General features: G+C 40.7%; 1 protein-coding gene across 13 annotated transcripts in view; it reads left to right on the top strand.

Moving 5' to 3' along the window:
• Window positions 1-14,458, top strand: part of SUN3 (Sad1 and UNC84 domain containing 3) — a 48,009-nt gene that overhangs the window by 15,813 nt on the left and 17,738 nt on the right. For 9 of the 13 annotated variants that reach the window (XM_016945706.4, XM_054687513.2, XM_063815346.1 and 6 more), the window contains 4 exons: window positions 2,720-2,823; window positions 11,002-11,042; window positions 12,747-12,921; window positions 14,034-14,118. In XM_016945706.4, coding sequence (XP_016801195.4) covers window positions 2,720-2,823; window positions 11,002-11,042; window positions 12,747-12,921; window positions 14,034-14,118 — 405 coding nt within the window. The remainder of the gene's footprint in view (window positions 1-2,719; window positions 2,824-11,001; window positions 11,043-12,746; window positions 12,922-14,033; window positions 14,119-14,458) is intronic. The other 4 variants (XM_054687512.2, XM_016945707.4, XM_003318422.6 and 1 more) reach the window with 1 other exon arrangement.

The raw sequence follows: 14,458 nt of genomic DNA, 5'->3' as shown, positions 1-14,458 counted from the left end.
GTATTTTGTTAAGGGCTTTTGCATCAATATTCATCAGAGATATTGGCCTGTAGTTTTCTTTCTTTTCTTTTCTTTTTTTTTTTTTTTTTTTTTTTGATGTGTCTTTGTCTGGTTTTCATATCAGGGTAATACTGGCCTTGTAGAATGAGTTTATAAGTATTCCCTCCTCCTCTCTTTTTCAGAATAGTTTGCATAAGGTTGGTATTAGCTCTTCTTTAAATGTGTGATAGAATTCAGCAGTGAAGCCATGGGGTCCCGGGCTGTTCTTTACTGGGAGATTTTTTATTATGGCTTTGATCTCATTACTTTTTATTGGTCTGTTCAGGTTTTGAATTTCTTTCTGGTTCAGTCTTGGTAGGTTGTATGTGTCTAGTAATTTGTCCATTTCTTCTAGATTTTCCAATTTATTGGCATACAGTTGTTCATAGTAGCTAGTAATGATCCTTTAAATTTGTGCAGTACCAATTTTAATGTCTTCTTTATTATTTCTAATTTCATTTGTATCTTCTCTTTTTTTTTGTTAATCTGGCTAAAGGTTTGTCAGTTTCATTTAATTTTTCTAAAAACCTTTGTTCCATTGATCTTTTGTATTGTTTACTTCATTTCAATTTTATTTATTTCTGCTCTGATCTTTATTATTTCTTTTCTTCTACTCATTTTGGGTTTGATTTGCTCTTGCTTTTCTAGTTCTTTAAGGTACATCATTACGTCATTTATAGGATGTTTTTCCTCTTTTTCAATATAGGCACTTAGAACTATAATCTTCCCTCTTAGTACTGCTTTTGCTGTATCCCATAGGTTTTATTTATTTCTTCATTTCTCTCTGCCCCTTTCTTTCTCTCTCCTCTTTCTGAGACTGCCACAATGCATATGTTGATCCACTTCATGGTGTCTGATAGGTCTCTTGGGCTCTGTTCACTTTTTCACTTTTCTCTTTCTGTTCACAGACTCAATAATTTCAATAGCTCTATCTTTAAGTTAACTGATTCTTTCATCTGCCTGCTTAAATCAACTGTTGAGCCCTTCTAGTAAGTTCTTCATTTTAGTTATTCCTCTTTCAGCTTCAGAGTTTATATTTGGTTTCTTTCATAATTTATTTTAATCAATATTCTCATCTTATCCATACATAATCTTCCTGGTTTCCTGTAGTTCTTTGTCCATGGTTTCCTTTAGTTTTTGAACATATGCAGAACAGCTGATTTACAGTTTTTGTCTCGTAATTCCAATGTCAGATTCCTCAGGGATGGTTTCTGCCATTTTCTCCTTTTGAATGGGCCATACTTTCCTGTTTCATCATATGCCATGTGATTTTGTAAATTGAGCATTTTAATATTATAATATAATAACTCTAGAATTCAGATTTCCCTCTTCCCCAGGGTTTGCCTGCTGTTGCATTTTGAGGGCTGCAATCACTTGTTTGTTTAGTAACATTTTCAAACTTTTTTTTGGGGGGGGGGGATAGAATCTCACTCTGTCACCAGGCTGGAGTGCAGTGGTGCGATCTCAGCTCACTGCAACCTCCGCCTCCCAGGTTCAAGCATTTCTCCTGCCTCAGCCTCCCGAGTAGCTGGGACCACAGGCGAGCACCACCAAGCCCAGCTAATTTTTGTACTTTTAGTAGAGACAGGGTTTCACCGTGTTGGCCAGAATGGTCTCGATCTCTTGACCTCATGATCCACCCACCTCAGCCTCCCAAAACTATTTTGGAAGACTGTATTTCTTGTCGTATATGTTTATTATTCTACTATCTCAGTGGTTAGCCACTGATTTCTCACATATTTCCTTGAATTCCTGGATCCAAAGAGAGAGGAAGAGAGAGACAGAAACAGAGACAGAGACAGAGACAGAGAGATTACTCTCTCAGTCTTCACAGCTTGGCTCTAAGCTGGGACACTCCTTCAAGACTAAGCCAGGCCACCTAAAACTCTGCCTTAGTCTTCATCTCCTGCTTATACACAATCTACAGATCCACGAGAGGTGCAACCCAGTATCTTCTTGAGGTCATTTATGAACATGTGTCCAGTCCTAGAAATGCACATTACATTCTCTGTTTCCTAGTATATGATGCAGCAGTCCTTCTGAGCCCTTTTTCCAGCAAGAGACTGCCTCTTTATTCATGGGCTTTTGAGTCTGTCTGCCACTTCCATCATCTACTGTCTTTTGTCCCAGTTGGGCTTCAGCAGTATGTCTTTGAAGTCTTTCAATAGATATTGCCACTTCCTAGAAAGCTATAGGGGTGGAATAAACACAGGTCAGCTTCTGTGCCAGCCCCTCAGGGAACCACTAGATGAGTTAAAAAACATTACCATGGTGTTTTAAGAACAAAGTCTATATTAAAGGAATGTGAAATGCTGTCCCTATACCTGCCACCACCAGGTTAAGAAATGGAAGATGGTAGTCAGGTAAACAAAAATGCCACATGTTCTGGTTCTAGAAACTAGCCCCCCTATCCTTAGTTATCTGGTTGCTGTAGGTTTTGAATTAGATTCCAGAGTTCCAAAAAAGTTGATTCTGTCAATCTTTACTAGCTATATTGTTTACATGGAGGCCTGAGTTTTTGTGTGTACTATTCCACCATTTTCCATGATGTCACCCAAGGATCTGATATTCTTAAGAGTATACATATTCTTCATGTTTAGGGAAATTCTTATGAATACATGTAAAATATTTTATGTTTCCAGAGAAACTCTTTAATCAGAGTTTGTCTTTTCTTTAACAGGACTCCTAAATCATCAGTGGCTTAAAGAAACAGATGTTCCTCAGAAATCCAGACAATTATATGCCATAGTTGCAGAATATGGTTCAAGGCTTTATAAATATCAGGTGATATTTTGTTAAGTCATTTTGTATATCATTCATTTAAAGTTTAATATGCTACAAGGCTAGTTCAACTTTCAATATGTTATCTTTGTTTTATATGAGAATATCTAATAAAATTAATGTAGGAAATGGAATTCTATTAAGTGGTTTCTGTGGTTTGAATGTGACCACCAAACCTCATGTTGAAATTTAATTACCATTGTAACAGTGTTCAGAGAGGTAAGACCTTTAAAAATTGATTGGGTCATAAGAGCTCTGAATTAATGCCATTATCATTTGAGTGGGATAGTCAACTGAAGAGTGGGCTCCTAATAAAAGGATGAGTTTGGCCCCATTTCTCTCTCTGTCTCACATGTTCCTGTGCCCTTTCACCCTTCTGCCATGGTAGAACCCTCATCACATGGCAGTGCCATGCTCTCAGATTTCCAAGCATCCAGAACTGTGAGCCAAACAAACTTCTGTTGTTTATAAATTACCCAGGCTGTGGTATTCTGTTATAGCAGCAGAAAACAGACTAAGACAATAGTTTTATAGCTATGAGGTCCTAAAAATTCTCCACATTTCCCCAAGAGAATCTCAAGCACAAATAAAGTGGCAAATAAACCTTTATCGTCAACTTCTGCCTGACACTGCCTGACACTGGACAGGAGTATGGCACTTCCCTTTGTCCTGAAGCTAGTTAGATCTAAGTGGGCTTAGACTGAGGCTAGTCACTGAACGTCCTCTTTCTGATCCACCCCACCCCCAGCATTCCAGAATAAGCCTTGTCCATTCTATGCTCAGAAACTCAGAAGATTGGAGGGAGGAGGGTGGCAGTGTAACCATCCAAAGGGTTCACCTTGCCCATTGCCTTGACAGAGCCAATTTATCAAGACAGGGGAATTGCAATGGAGAAAGATTAATTCACGCAGAGCCGGATGTGTGGGAGACTGGAGTTTTATTATTACTCAAATTAGTGTCCCCGAGCATTTGAGGATCAGAGTTTTTAAAGATAGTTTGGCAGGTAGGGGCTTGGGAAGTGGGGAGTGCTGATTGGTCAGGTTGGAGATGGAATCAGAGAGTCAAAGTGAGGTTTTCTTGCTGTCTTCTGTTCCTGGGTGGGCTGGCAGAACTGGTTGAGTCAGATTACTGGCCTGGGTGGTATCAGCTGATTCATCTAGTGCAGGGTCTGCAAAATATCTCAAGCACTGATCTTAGGTCTTACAATAGTGATGTTATCCCCAGAAACAATTTGGGGAGGTTCAGACTCTTAGAGCCAGGGACTGCGTGACCCCTAAACTGTAATTTCTAATCTTGTAGCTAATTTGTTAGTCCTAAAAAGGCAGATTGGTCTCCAAGCAAGAAGGGGTTCTTTTCAGGAAAGGACTGTTATCAATTTTGTTTCAGAGTCAAATCATGAACTGAATTCCTTCCCAAAGTTAGTTTGGCCTACTCCCAGGAATGAACAAGGACAGCTTAAAGGTTAGAAGCATGATGGAGTCGGATAGGTCTTGTCTCTTTCACTGTCATAATTCCCTCAGTTTTCATTTTTGCAAAGGTGGTTTCAGCAGGAGCTATGACCAGGTCACTGCTGCTCTGTGGGAAGATGGACAGACATATTGACCTGTCTCCACCACTATGCTGATCTTTTAACCCACAGTGACTTCAGTGACCCAGTCAGTGGCCTTGGGCCTGACTGATCAGATTCATACTTCATACCCTTTTTGCTCAGGGCCTCTGAAATCTTCTACTTCCCAGTTCCTCCAGTAACTGCCTCATTCCAATGTGTCTTGCCACGTGAAGTCCCAAAAGAGAGGGGCGACTGCACGTGTATGATGCCCACAGTATTCCAGTCCAGTGAGGAAGCCTCCCTGGAGGTTCATAGGTTGATGCCCAGGATAACTCCCATCTCAAAGGTGCTACTCAGTCTGCATATGCTGAGAATCTGTGAGTCCCCAGTCTTAGACAAAAGCACAGCCACCTGGAAACCCCACAGAGAGGGTCAGCCTCAGGTAGCTCCTACTCCATGAGGTCCTCACATCAAAGACTAAGACCAAGCCCATGGGAGTTGAAGCTGGATAGTTAGGTCATCACCAGAAAAGCAGAGATGAGCATGCAGAGTGGTCAATGGTGGCTCCACCTATTGCCAATTTGTGCCTAAGCTTCGTTGTGATGGTTAATTTTGTGTGTCAGTTTGGCTAGGCCATGGCGCCCAGATGTTTGGTCAAACACCAGTCTAGATATTGCAGTGAAGGTATTTTTTAGATGTGATTAACATCTAAATCTATAGACTAAGTACAGAAGACTACCCTCTACAATGTGGATTGGTCTCACAGGCATTTTAAGGTCTTAAGAATAAAGAATGAGATTCCCCAAGAAAGAAGAAATTTTGTCTCCAAATAGCCTTCAGACTTGAGCTGTAACATCAACTCTTCCCTGGTTCTCCAGCCTGCCAGCCTGCCCTGAAAACTTCAGACTTAGCCCCTGCAATCATTTAAGCCAATTCCTCAAAATAAATCTCTCTATATATATACATTGGCTTGGTTCCATTTCTCTAGAGAACCCTGACTAATACACTCGTAAGTTTATCTGGCAGGTTCTGTTAGTGCCTGAATATTGGGTGCCCCTTTGCCCACAGTCTTCTGCTGCAGATCTTTGCAGGGATGGTTTCTTTCTGAAATTCCAGCTAGCTCAAATGTCTCCTCATTAAACAGGCTTCTGCGACCACACAAACCACCTGTGACAATATCCAGGTGTAGGTGCATCCTAGTTTTTACCCCTGCTTTATCTTAGACACTCATCGATTTCTTTACCAGCTCTCTTCTTGCCTTCTTCCCTTTTAACTAAAATGTAATGATCAAGGAGCTTGTCTAGAGCCTAGAAGAGTCCCCAGGTAAATGGAGGCTTAATAAATATACACATTAACGAATAAATAAATAAGTTATCTGAGACTAATCACATTTTTAAAAGGCATCCTTCCCTTCTACCTTCCGATTTTAGGCTAACCGGCATACTCAACAGCAAATTCAACCCTTTAAAAATGTCTAGCCAGCCCAACACGGTGGCTCATTCCTGTAATCCCAGCACTTTGGGCAGGTGAGGTGGGCAGATCGCTTGGCTCCAGGAGTTCAAGACCAGCCTGAACATCAAAAAATTAGCCGGACGTGGTGGAATATGCCTGTAGTACCAGCTACTCTGGAGGCTGAGGTGGCAGGATCACTTGAGCCTGGGAGGTTGAGGCTGCAGTCAGCTGTGCTTGTGCCACTGCACTCCAGCCTGGGTGATAAAGCAAGACTCTGTCTCAAAATATAAAATAAAATGACTATGGCAGTGTTTCTAAGGACAGTATTTTTCATGAGGTTGAGGTTGACCTATGATCATTTAATTTTTGACCAGTGTTAACCTGGTTTTCACACAGACAAGAGCACTGTCAGAAACCACTGGAGACTGATTTTAACTTATTTCTACGTGAGTTCTTTATAAATCCCAAGCTACATGAAGTAGTTGCTGTTTCTCAATCTCCTGAGCTCAAGTGATTACAGGCGTGAAACGCTGCACTCAGCCAGTAATAGATTTTAAATATGCTCCCTTGCCTTTAGATATTATTTTATAATGACATGTAATGGATGATAAAATATTCCAATGAATAATATTTTCAATGAATACTTATTTCTAAACAATTGGATTGTCTCTAATTTTTTAAATATTATAAACACAAACATCCTATGGCTTAATCAGTTTGCCTCTCCTTAATTACTTAGGATAAACTCTTAAAAGAAAAATAAGTAAAGAATATTTATAATTTTTAGGTGACCTTGTTTTCACATGGAATCCCAATGATTTGATATTACTTTTCAAAAAGCTGGATATATCGCCCCATATTCCACCATGGAGAACAGGATAATGGTAATAGTTATGCATCAGAAGGGATCCTAAGAACACTAAATATATATTACACTTTATCCTCGAAATGACCTTTCAGTAAGAGTATTACTAAATCCATTTATAGATTAGGAAGCTGGATCAGCACAATGAAGGAAGGCAGCCTGTGGTCACACCACTGCATATTCCAGAGCTGAAATGATCCTCCCTGAGGACCCAGATTTTGTTGAGACTGGGCCTGCCATTCAGACTAAGACTTTGCTCACTGCTACACTGAGAACAAAATTTTATTGTCACATGCCACTTTCAAATCACCAGCACAGTCTTAATCCATTTGTGCTGCTATAACAAAATGCCATAGACTAGGTAGCTTATAAAGAACAGAAATGTCTTTCTCACAGTTCTGGAGGCTGTGAAGTCCAAGATCAAGGCATGAGCATTCTATGTTTAATGAGAGCTTTCTTGTGTCTTCATGTGGTAGAAGGTTAAAGGGCGAAAAGGGCCTAAACTACTTCCTTCGAGCTTTTTATTAAAAGCACTAATCCTATTCACGTTGGTGGTACCTTCATGACTTAATCATTCCCCAAAAGACCCTACCTCTTAACACCACCACAATGGGGATTAAGTTTCAACATAAATTTTGGAAGAAACATAGATATTCAAGCCATAGTGATCACAGTCATGAGTTCAAGACCAATGACTTCAAATTACTTACTCCAATATTTAATTGGTTTCTATCTTAAAACCTATATTAAGCAGCAAGCTTAGTTATTTACCCAGGGCACAGTCTGCAATCACTATAGTTTGTAGGATTCACCTTGAAGTTATATGGTTTAAAGTTAGATACCTTATGAGACTTCATTGAGAAAAAAAATTTTAATGACCGTGTCAGAAATGTGTTAACACATCATTGAATTTATCTCGGTTCAAATTACTAGAGCCATGTTCCAAGGCATAAAGCTTTGGGTCTCAGTCAACATTATCTGAAGAAAAAAAAAAACTAAACAAAAAACAAGTAAAACTGGGCTTTGCCCATGGCTATTTCTTTGCCAGCCTCTACCTGACGCCTTTGTATCTCAGGAGGCTGTAAATTGACAGCACATGCAGACAGACCCTACCTTAATCCATGTTTAGGATGAGGCACAGGGACTTTGTTGCTGAAAACAATATCCCTGGAGGCTGTGTCCTCTTAACGAGTGCTCTGGACATTTTCACATCTGATGAGGCTTTCCCTGACATAGGCTTTGTCATGAGGCCAACAGCCTACAGGGAGGGATGTTTTAGGAAGGTTCCTAGGACACTGAACCCCCATCTCATTGCCAGAAATGTTTCAGAAAGATAATCAACTATACACAAAGCAGCCTTTATAACACTTTTGATTTTCTTTTTCCACATTGTGGATGTGGTAAATTTTGGTCATTGGCCTGCCCCCTCTCCCACCCATTTGGTTACTGTGATGCTCTGAAACAAATTTATAGCCCACAGCTAATAACTTTCAAGAATTTCAGGCATGAGCAGGTTCCAACCTCATCCTTCTTGCATTATCTTACTTTTCCAATCTTTATTTTATCTTCACTTTCACTTCCTCACTTACTGTTTTGTCTTACATGTTCTTATACTATACATGTTCCTATAGTAGAACTTGCCTGAAATCCTTTTGGGAATGAAGCAAAATAAAAATGTTTTTAAAATTGTGAAATATTTTATTTTTCAAGGAACTCTCAAGTTCATTTATCAGCAAATTAATTGAGGAGTATTTTCTGTATGTTATTTTAAGGCTAGAACAGAAAAAAGAAACAAATTGAAAACACTGCTCCTACTGACAGGGAGCTTGCTCAAACAGAATGTGAAAAACTAGAAGTGAGAATCTCTATCTACCAATGATAAGCTCCCAAATTCACATCCTTGTCAAAATAAAAATGTTGAGGAGAACGTATAAGAAGTGTAATTGTTCAGAACAAAAGCAAGGCAATATTTTTCTATGTGCCACACTACATTCCATTCTGACATCATTATCACACATGACACAACAAAATCATACAAGACACAACACATTTATAGTGTGTGGCACTATTTTGGGCAGAGTGAACTGATAAAAAGCCAGTCTTCGAAACAGAAAAGCAGGTTAATTACTGGAAAGATGGAGCATTATTTCCCAGATAACACATTGATAGTCACTGTAGGAGGTTGAAAGGTGATTCCCAAAAAGATATGTCTACCTCCTGACCCCAAGAAACTGTGAATGTGACCTTTATTTGGGAAAAAGGTATTTGCAGATGTAATTAAGTTTCTTGAGATCAAATCGTCCTAGATTACCAGATGGGTCCTAAATACAATGACAGGGATCTCTTTAGGAGACTTACAGAGGAGAGAGACACAGAGAGGAGAAGAAGAGACCACGTAAAGGCAGAGGCAGAGACTGGAGTGATGCAGCCATGAGCCTAGGAATGCCCAGAGCCACCAGAAGTTAGAAAAGGCAAGAAACAGAATCTCCCTGAGGACCTTCAGAGGAGTGTAACCATGTGGACACGTTGACCTTACACTTCTGACCTCCGGAACAGCGACAGAATAAATTTCCATTGTTTCAAGCCACCCCGTTTGTGGTCATGTGCGTCAAGAGCCCCAGGAAACTCATAGGGTCCCTTTGACTTCTCTGTTGGGCGCCTGAAGTGTGAGCTTTGTTGCTACAAGAAAGTGATCCTTAAAGGCAGAGGTGTCTGCTTCCCGACCTGGCAGGGAGAGTATGTGGATGACACAAATTTCTGGAGACTGCTGCGGGAATCCTCCAAGATTTAAGTTTAAACCCAAGGGAATTGATTGCTTGGGTCAGCCTTCGTTTTCACACTTGATCATTCCTCCACTCTGATCTACATTATTTTCTTGGCACATAGTCAAAGATACTGCCTCTTAATTGATAAACCACTTGAGTAAAACATGTCAGGGTAGGGGAGTTCCAGATGTAAAGAAAGGATGTCAGGAGCCATCCCTCGATGGGCATTGTTGACTATTTTTCCTGGAATTCTCTGGAGAAGAGATCACCCTTTCACCCTTGTCCTCCCCTTCTTACCAGCTTATCCACTCAGTTGTTGGCTTCTGAGCCCTTCAAGATTGGTGCCCCAAGGTGCTCTCTTTTGCCCTCCTTTCTCTGTTGGTAATATTATTGACCTTCTCCAACCATCCCATGTTGAAATAGGGGCTGTGCATGTGAGCATATGTGAGTATGCATGTGTGCCTATGAGCATGTGCATATGTGTGTATAAGCATGTGTATGTGGAGTGTGTGTGTTTGTGTGTGTGTGTCTTATACTGGGTAAAGACAGACGGGAAGAGAGTGCAGGGCTTTGGAGGCTCCCAGGCTAATGACTTGTAGGGCATTTGAAATGTGAGCACCCAACCACCGTCATCTGTGGCAGGGCCCGGAAGACACACAGCAGGATGAGCTAAGGGACATAGAGGTGCTGGCCACTCAGACCCAAGGTCTTCTCAGTGACAGGAGGATGCAGCTAGGCCATTCCCCCATTCCAGGTGAGGAACAGGCAGCACAGTAGCCCGGTACTGCAGACCAGAGTGCTGCCTGCACTCCAGCATGCTCTATCTTCCCAGTGTTTATGTTTTCACTGACCACCTCCATAGCAGAAAGTCCTCTGAAGCCACATGTTGTGTCCAAACAGTAACTTTACCTTTTCCTGGTTTCTTGTCTTGGTTTGGGCACCACCAAGACCTTCCATACCAGAGACTATCTATACCAGACATGACACCAGTGTTAGATAAATTTCTGCAATTTTCTGATTGTGATTGCCAATCTAGCCCAAAAGTAATCACATCCCTTTCTTATTTGTAAGTGGGAGTCCCCCTCCTTATTCAGGGACAAGCCCAAAGAGCTCAGCATGGCCCTCTAACGTCGCCATGTGCTCCTTAGGTTTTTCCACATCCACCAGGGGCGCCTCTCCCCCTTGTCTTCCCTTCCCTGTCTTCCTCTTCCCTCTATTTTTTCCTCTTCCAACCTCCCTCTCAGACTGTGTTCAGGCCTTTACAGTCTTAAGAAATAGGAAATGATGTGCCCATCCAAGAGCTCCTGTTGAATGTCACTCATTAAATAGATTTGCATTACCTCATCTCCTTCAAATACATTCATGATGTACAAGTGAGGCTAGGAAAGAGGCGGGCCTCTCAGAGGACGCTCCTGAGTTCCAGCCAGCACATCTGTATATCAGGAGTCAATGTGCCATTTATTTCCCTTTTCTGAGAAAAAAAAAAAAAAAAAAGACTCTATTTGAATAAGCAGAATTCAGAATGATCTATCTTTTTCTGTTGTTTTCAGGCCAGACTTCGTATGCCTAAAGAGCAACTGGAACTTTTAAAGTGAGTGTGATCTTTTGCTATATGCCTCTTTTTGGTGTGGTTTCAAATACTGAAGTGTTTTCGTACAGAAAAGTATAAGAAAGAAAAGTTACTCCCTGAAATAACTCAAAATTTCACTCCCAGAAATAACTATTATTAATATTTAATGACATCATTCCTAGCATTTCTCTATGTATATATGCAGATGGAAAGAAAGGAGAAGAAAAAGAAAAAAAGGAGATAGAAAAGATTAAAGGGTTAGAGGTGAATTAATCTACCCATGCTGTATTTAGTATTAAAAATAGTACATTTATTGTTATTTGGATTTATCAAAAGAAGGAAACAATGAAATAAAAATTGCCTCCTCTCACTTGTGCATATACATAATTTAAAATTTTAAACACCAAACAGTAACATTTGTAGTACTTTAGAAAATTACTTGCCCTTTTATATATTTCTACTTCTATGGAGCATTCCTTGACAAAATACACACTGAGGTGTGCTTTCCATGTCATTTATGATAACTAAAAATGGAAAACAACCCTATAAGAAAATTAGGCCAATGGTTAAATACATTGGAATATATTCATGAAATGAAGAATTATAAAGCCATTTAAATAATTTTAAAATAGTTTTTAATGATTTGGAAGTGTAGTGGAGACACAGAATTATAAATATTATTTCTATTTTCTTACTAATTTTTTGCATGGAATAAAAACTGGTAGAAATTCATTAAAATTTAACAGTGTTTATTTCTTCTAAATGCTTGGTTTTTTCCCGATTTCAAACATGTATTGTTTTACAAATGGGGGAAAATACCAGATAAGTAGTGCTTATATTTTTTCAGCATAAAGAAATACCTATTCGCTTGACATTTTCTTTTTCTCTCTACTAGTAATTTTCAAACTGTAAACATAGAAAACCCATTCTTGGCCAGGCGCGGTGGCTCACGCCTGTAATCCCAGCACTTTGGGTGGCTGAGGTGGGTGGATCACTTGAGGTCAGGAGTTTGAGACCAGTCTGGTCAACATGGTGAAACCTTGTCTCTACTAAAAATACAAAAATTAGCCGAGCGCGGTGGCATGTGCCTGTAATCCTAGCTGCTGGGGAGGCTGAGGCAGGAGAATCACTTGAACCCGGGGAGGCGGAGGTTGCAGTGAGCCGAGATCACGCCACTGCACTCCAGCCTGGGGGACAGAGTGAGACTCCATCTCAAAAAAAAAAAAAAATTCTTGGGAAGTAAAATCTTGCATGCTCAGGCCGTCAAACTGGTAAACAGTCACTGCCCACTGGCTGGATCCACCAGCACCCCTTGCCCAAGGCACTTCCACTGAACTCAGGCTACAATTCGAAAGCCACTGCTCTGTACTACACCGGAAATGCAAGGTGTTCCCAATTGGAAGGGTACCAGTGGGATTTAGGATTCACCTGTGTGACGTTACCCAGCTGGGGGACCAGCAAGATTGATTGAGCCTTGCCTGCCCCATGCAGAGCCCGGCCAAGCAGTAGGACACCCTCAGCCATGTGACCCCTGGACGTCCTTGGTTTTTTTTTAGTGAAGCGTGATGCTTTAGAGAAATGGGCATGCTCTGCTCTTCCCTCACTCAAGAATGTATATCTTCAACAATATAAAGCACCTCATCACGTGGCGGGTGGAGCCCAGCAACAGCTGATAACAGGAGCTTTACACTTTCTTCCTCTCATGCTGAGGTTCTCCCTTTACAGGAAGGAAAGCCAGAATCTGGAAAACAATTTTCGTCAAATTCTATTTTTGATCGAACAAATAGATGTCCTGAAGGCATTGCTAAGAGATATGAAGGATGGTATGGACAATAATCACAACTGGAACACCCATGGAGACCCTGTGGAGGACCTGGACCACACAGAGGTCCTGGATGAGGCAAGGCGGGTTGGGCAGGGTGGGGTGGTGGTTAGTGCGGATGTCCAGGGTGACGGGGAGTGAGTATATCCTTCCGATGTCACGTCTGCTTCTTCTCCCAGTGGGAAGTCCAGTGTTGACTGATATTTGGTTTGTGTACAGAAACCCAGTGTTTCATAAGTGCTGTGTCACAGAGAAGACATTCTATTGCGTATGACTTACTTCACACCAAAATAAATAACTGTTCTATTTTCCAGTAAAAAGAAGAAAGAAAGAAAGAAATAACAGTCTCTGAGCTCTATACACAAATACCTTAAATAGCAAAAGATTTGCATTCATCATCTTCATAGCTAATGTAGTTAGTCTAGACAGCATCAGATTCAGGCAAAACTGTGTTGGAAACCACGAGCTCTATTTTGCTTCTTTCTCTTCCGCTGTCATTACTACCTTCTTTTTCTTCCCTAATGTCTACTTTTTGAAATGCGCAGCAATCTGACATGGACCACCTGCCGCCCTCCAGACCCCATTTCATCCTTGTCACTGTGAAGGTGTTACGTTTAGGCAGCTTGAACTTGAACTGTTACGCCTGCTTAGGGTGCTTTTGATTTTGTTTGTTTGTTTGTTCGTTTTTTAGAATGAGAGCAGCCTTCAGAATCCAATATTAATTAGACTGGATGAAAAATGTCTAATATAAGCAATCACGTAGTCTGTGTAAACTGCCTTGATTCCCAAATAACTCTAGAATGTTCAAGTCTTTACTGCTAACCACAGGACACTAATGAGGGACAGAACACAGTAGGTCGCAGCACAACCTCACACCTCACCAGGAGAGCACTGTGATGCAGTGGTTAGGGCTTCAGAAGAGACCCTAGGTCCACGGTGCTGTGTGACCTTGTGGGAGTCCCTGAACACACCTTGGCTTTATTTACACCGTATTCCTGTAAAGGACACTCCCAAGAGCTGTGAAGGTGTCAGTCCAGATCCATGAACAGGGCCTGGCTCAGAGTGCAGCTGATAGGGGCTCACTGCTATTCTAATTTTGCAAATTAGGTCCAAATCAATAAAATGAATGGTCAAAACTCAAGCAGTTGGCAAAGATTGTTAACAGAAAACTGTTTATAAAATTTCTACAGGAAGTGTCAAACTTGGTCAATTACGTACTTAAAAAGTTGAGAGAAGACCAAGTCGAGATGGCTGATTATGCCCTGAAGTCGGCCGGTGAGTACAGAAAAAGTGAAAAGAGGAACATTAAAAAAAAAAGAATGCTTCAGAGCCAAGATGCCACGGTGAAGTTGTGGAAGGCACAAAATATTAGGACATTTTGTATTATTATATACTAAAATGACTTATGATAACCAATCTAAATGCATTATTAGGGATTAAATGACAGTGTTTAAAGGTTATATATAATGCTTCTAATATCTTCCAATTAAAATTAATTCTTAGGGGCTAAGGCTATGAATCATTAACCTTAATCTTCTCTACCATGCCCTGCCTATAATAGTCTATGGACAATATGTGTTCAGTGAACAATGTGGAAGGAAAGAAGAAAGAGACA

The sequence above is a fragment of the Pan troglodytes genome, chromosome 6, assembly GCF_028858775.2.
Source record: "Pan troglodytes isolate AG18354 chromosome 6, NHGRI_mPanTro3-v2.0_pri, whole genome shotgun sequence".
In the NCBI taxonomy this organism is placed as follows: Eukaryota; Metazoa; Chordata; class Mammalia; order Primates; family Hominidae; genus Pan; species Pan troglodytes.
The sequence above is the reverse complement of the archived record's forward strand: the minus strand, read 5'-3'. Positions and strand labels throughout refer to the sequence as shown.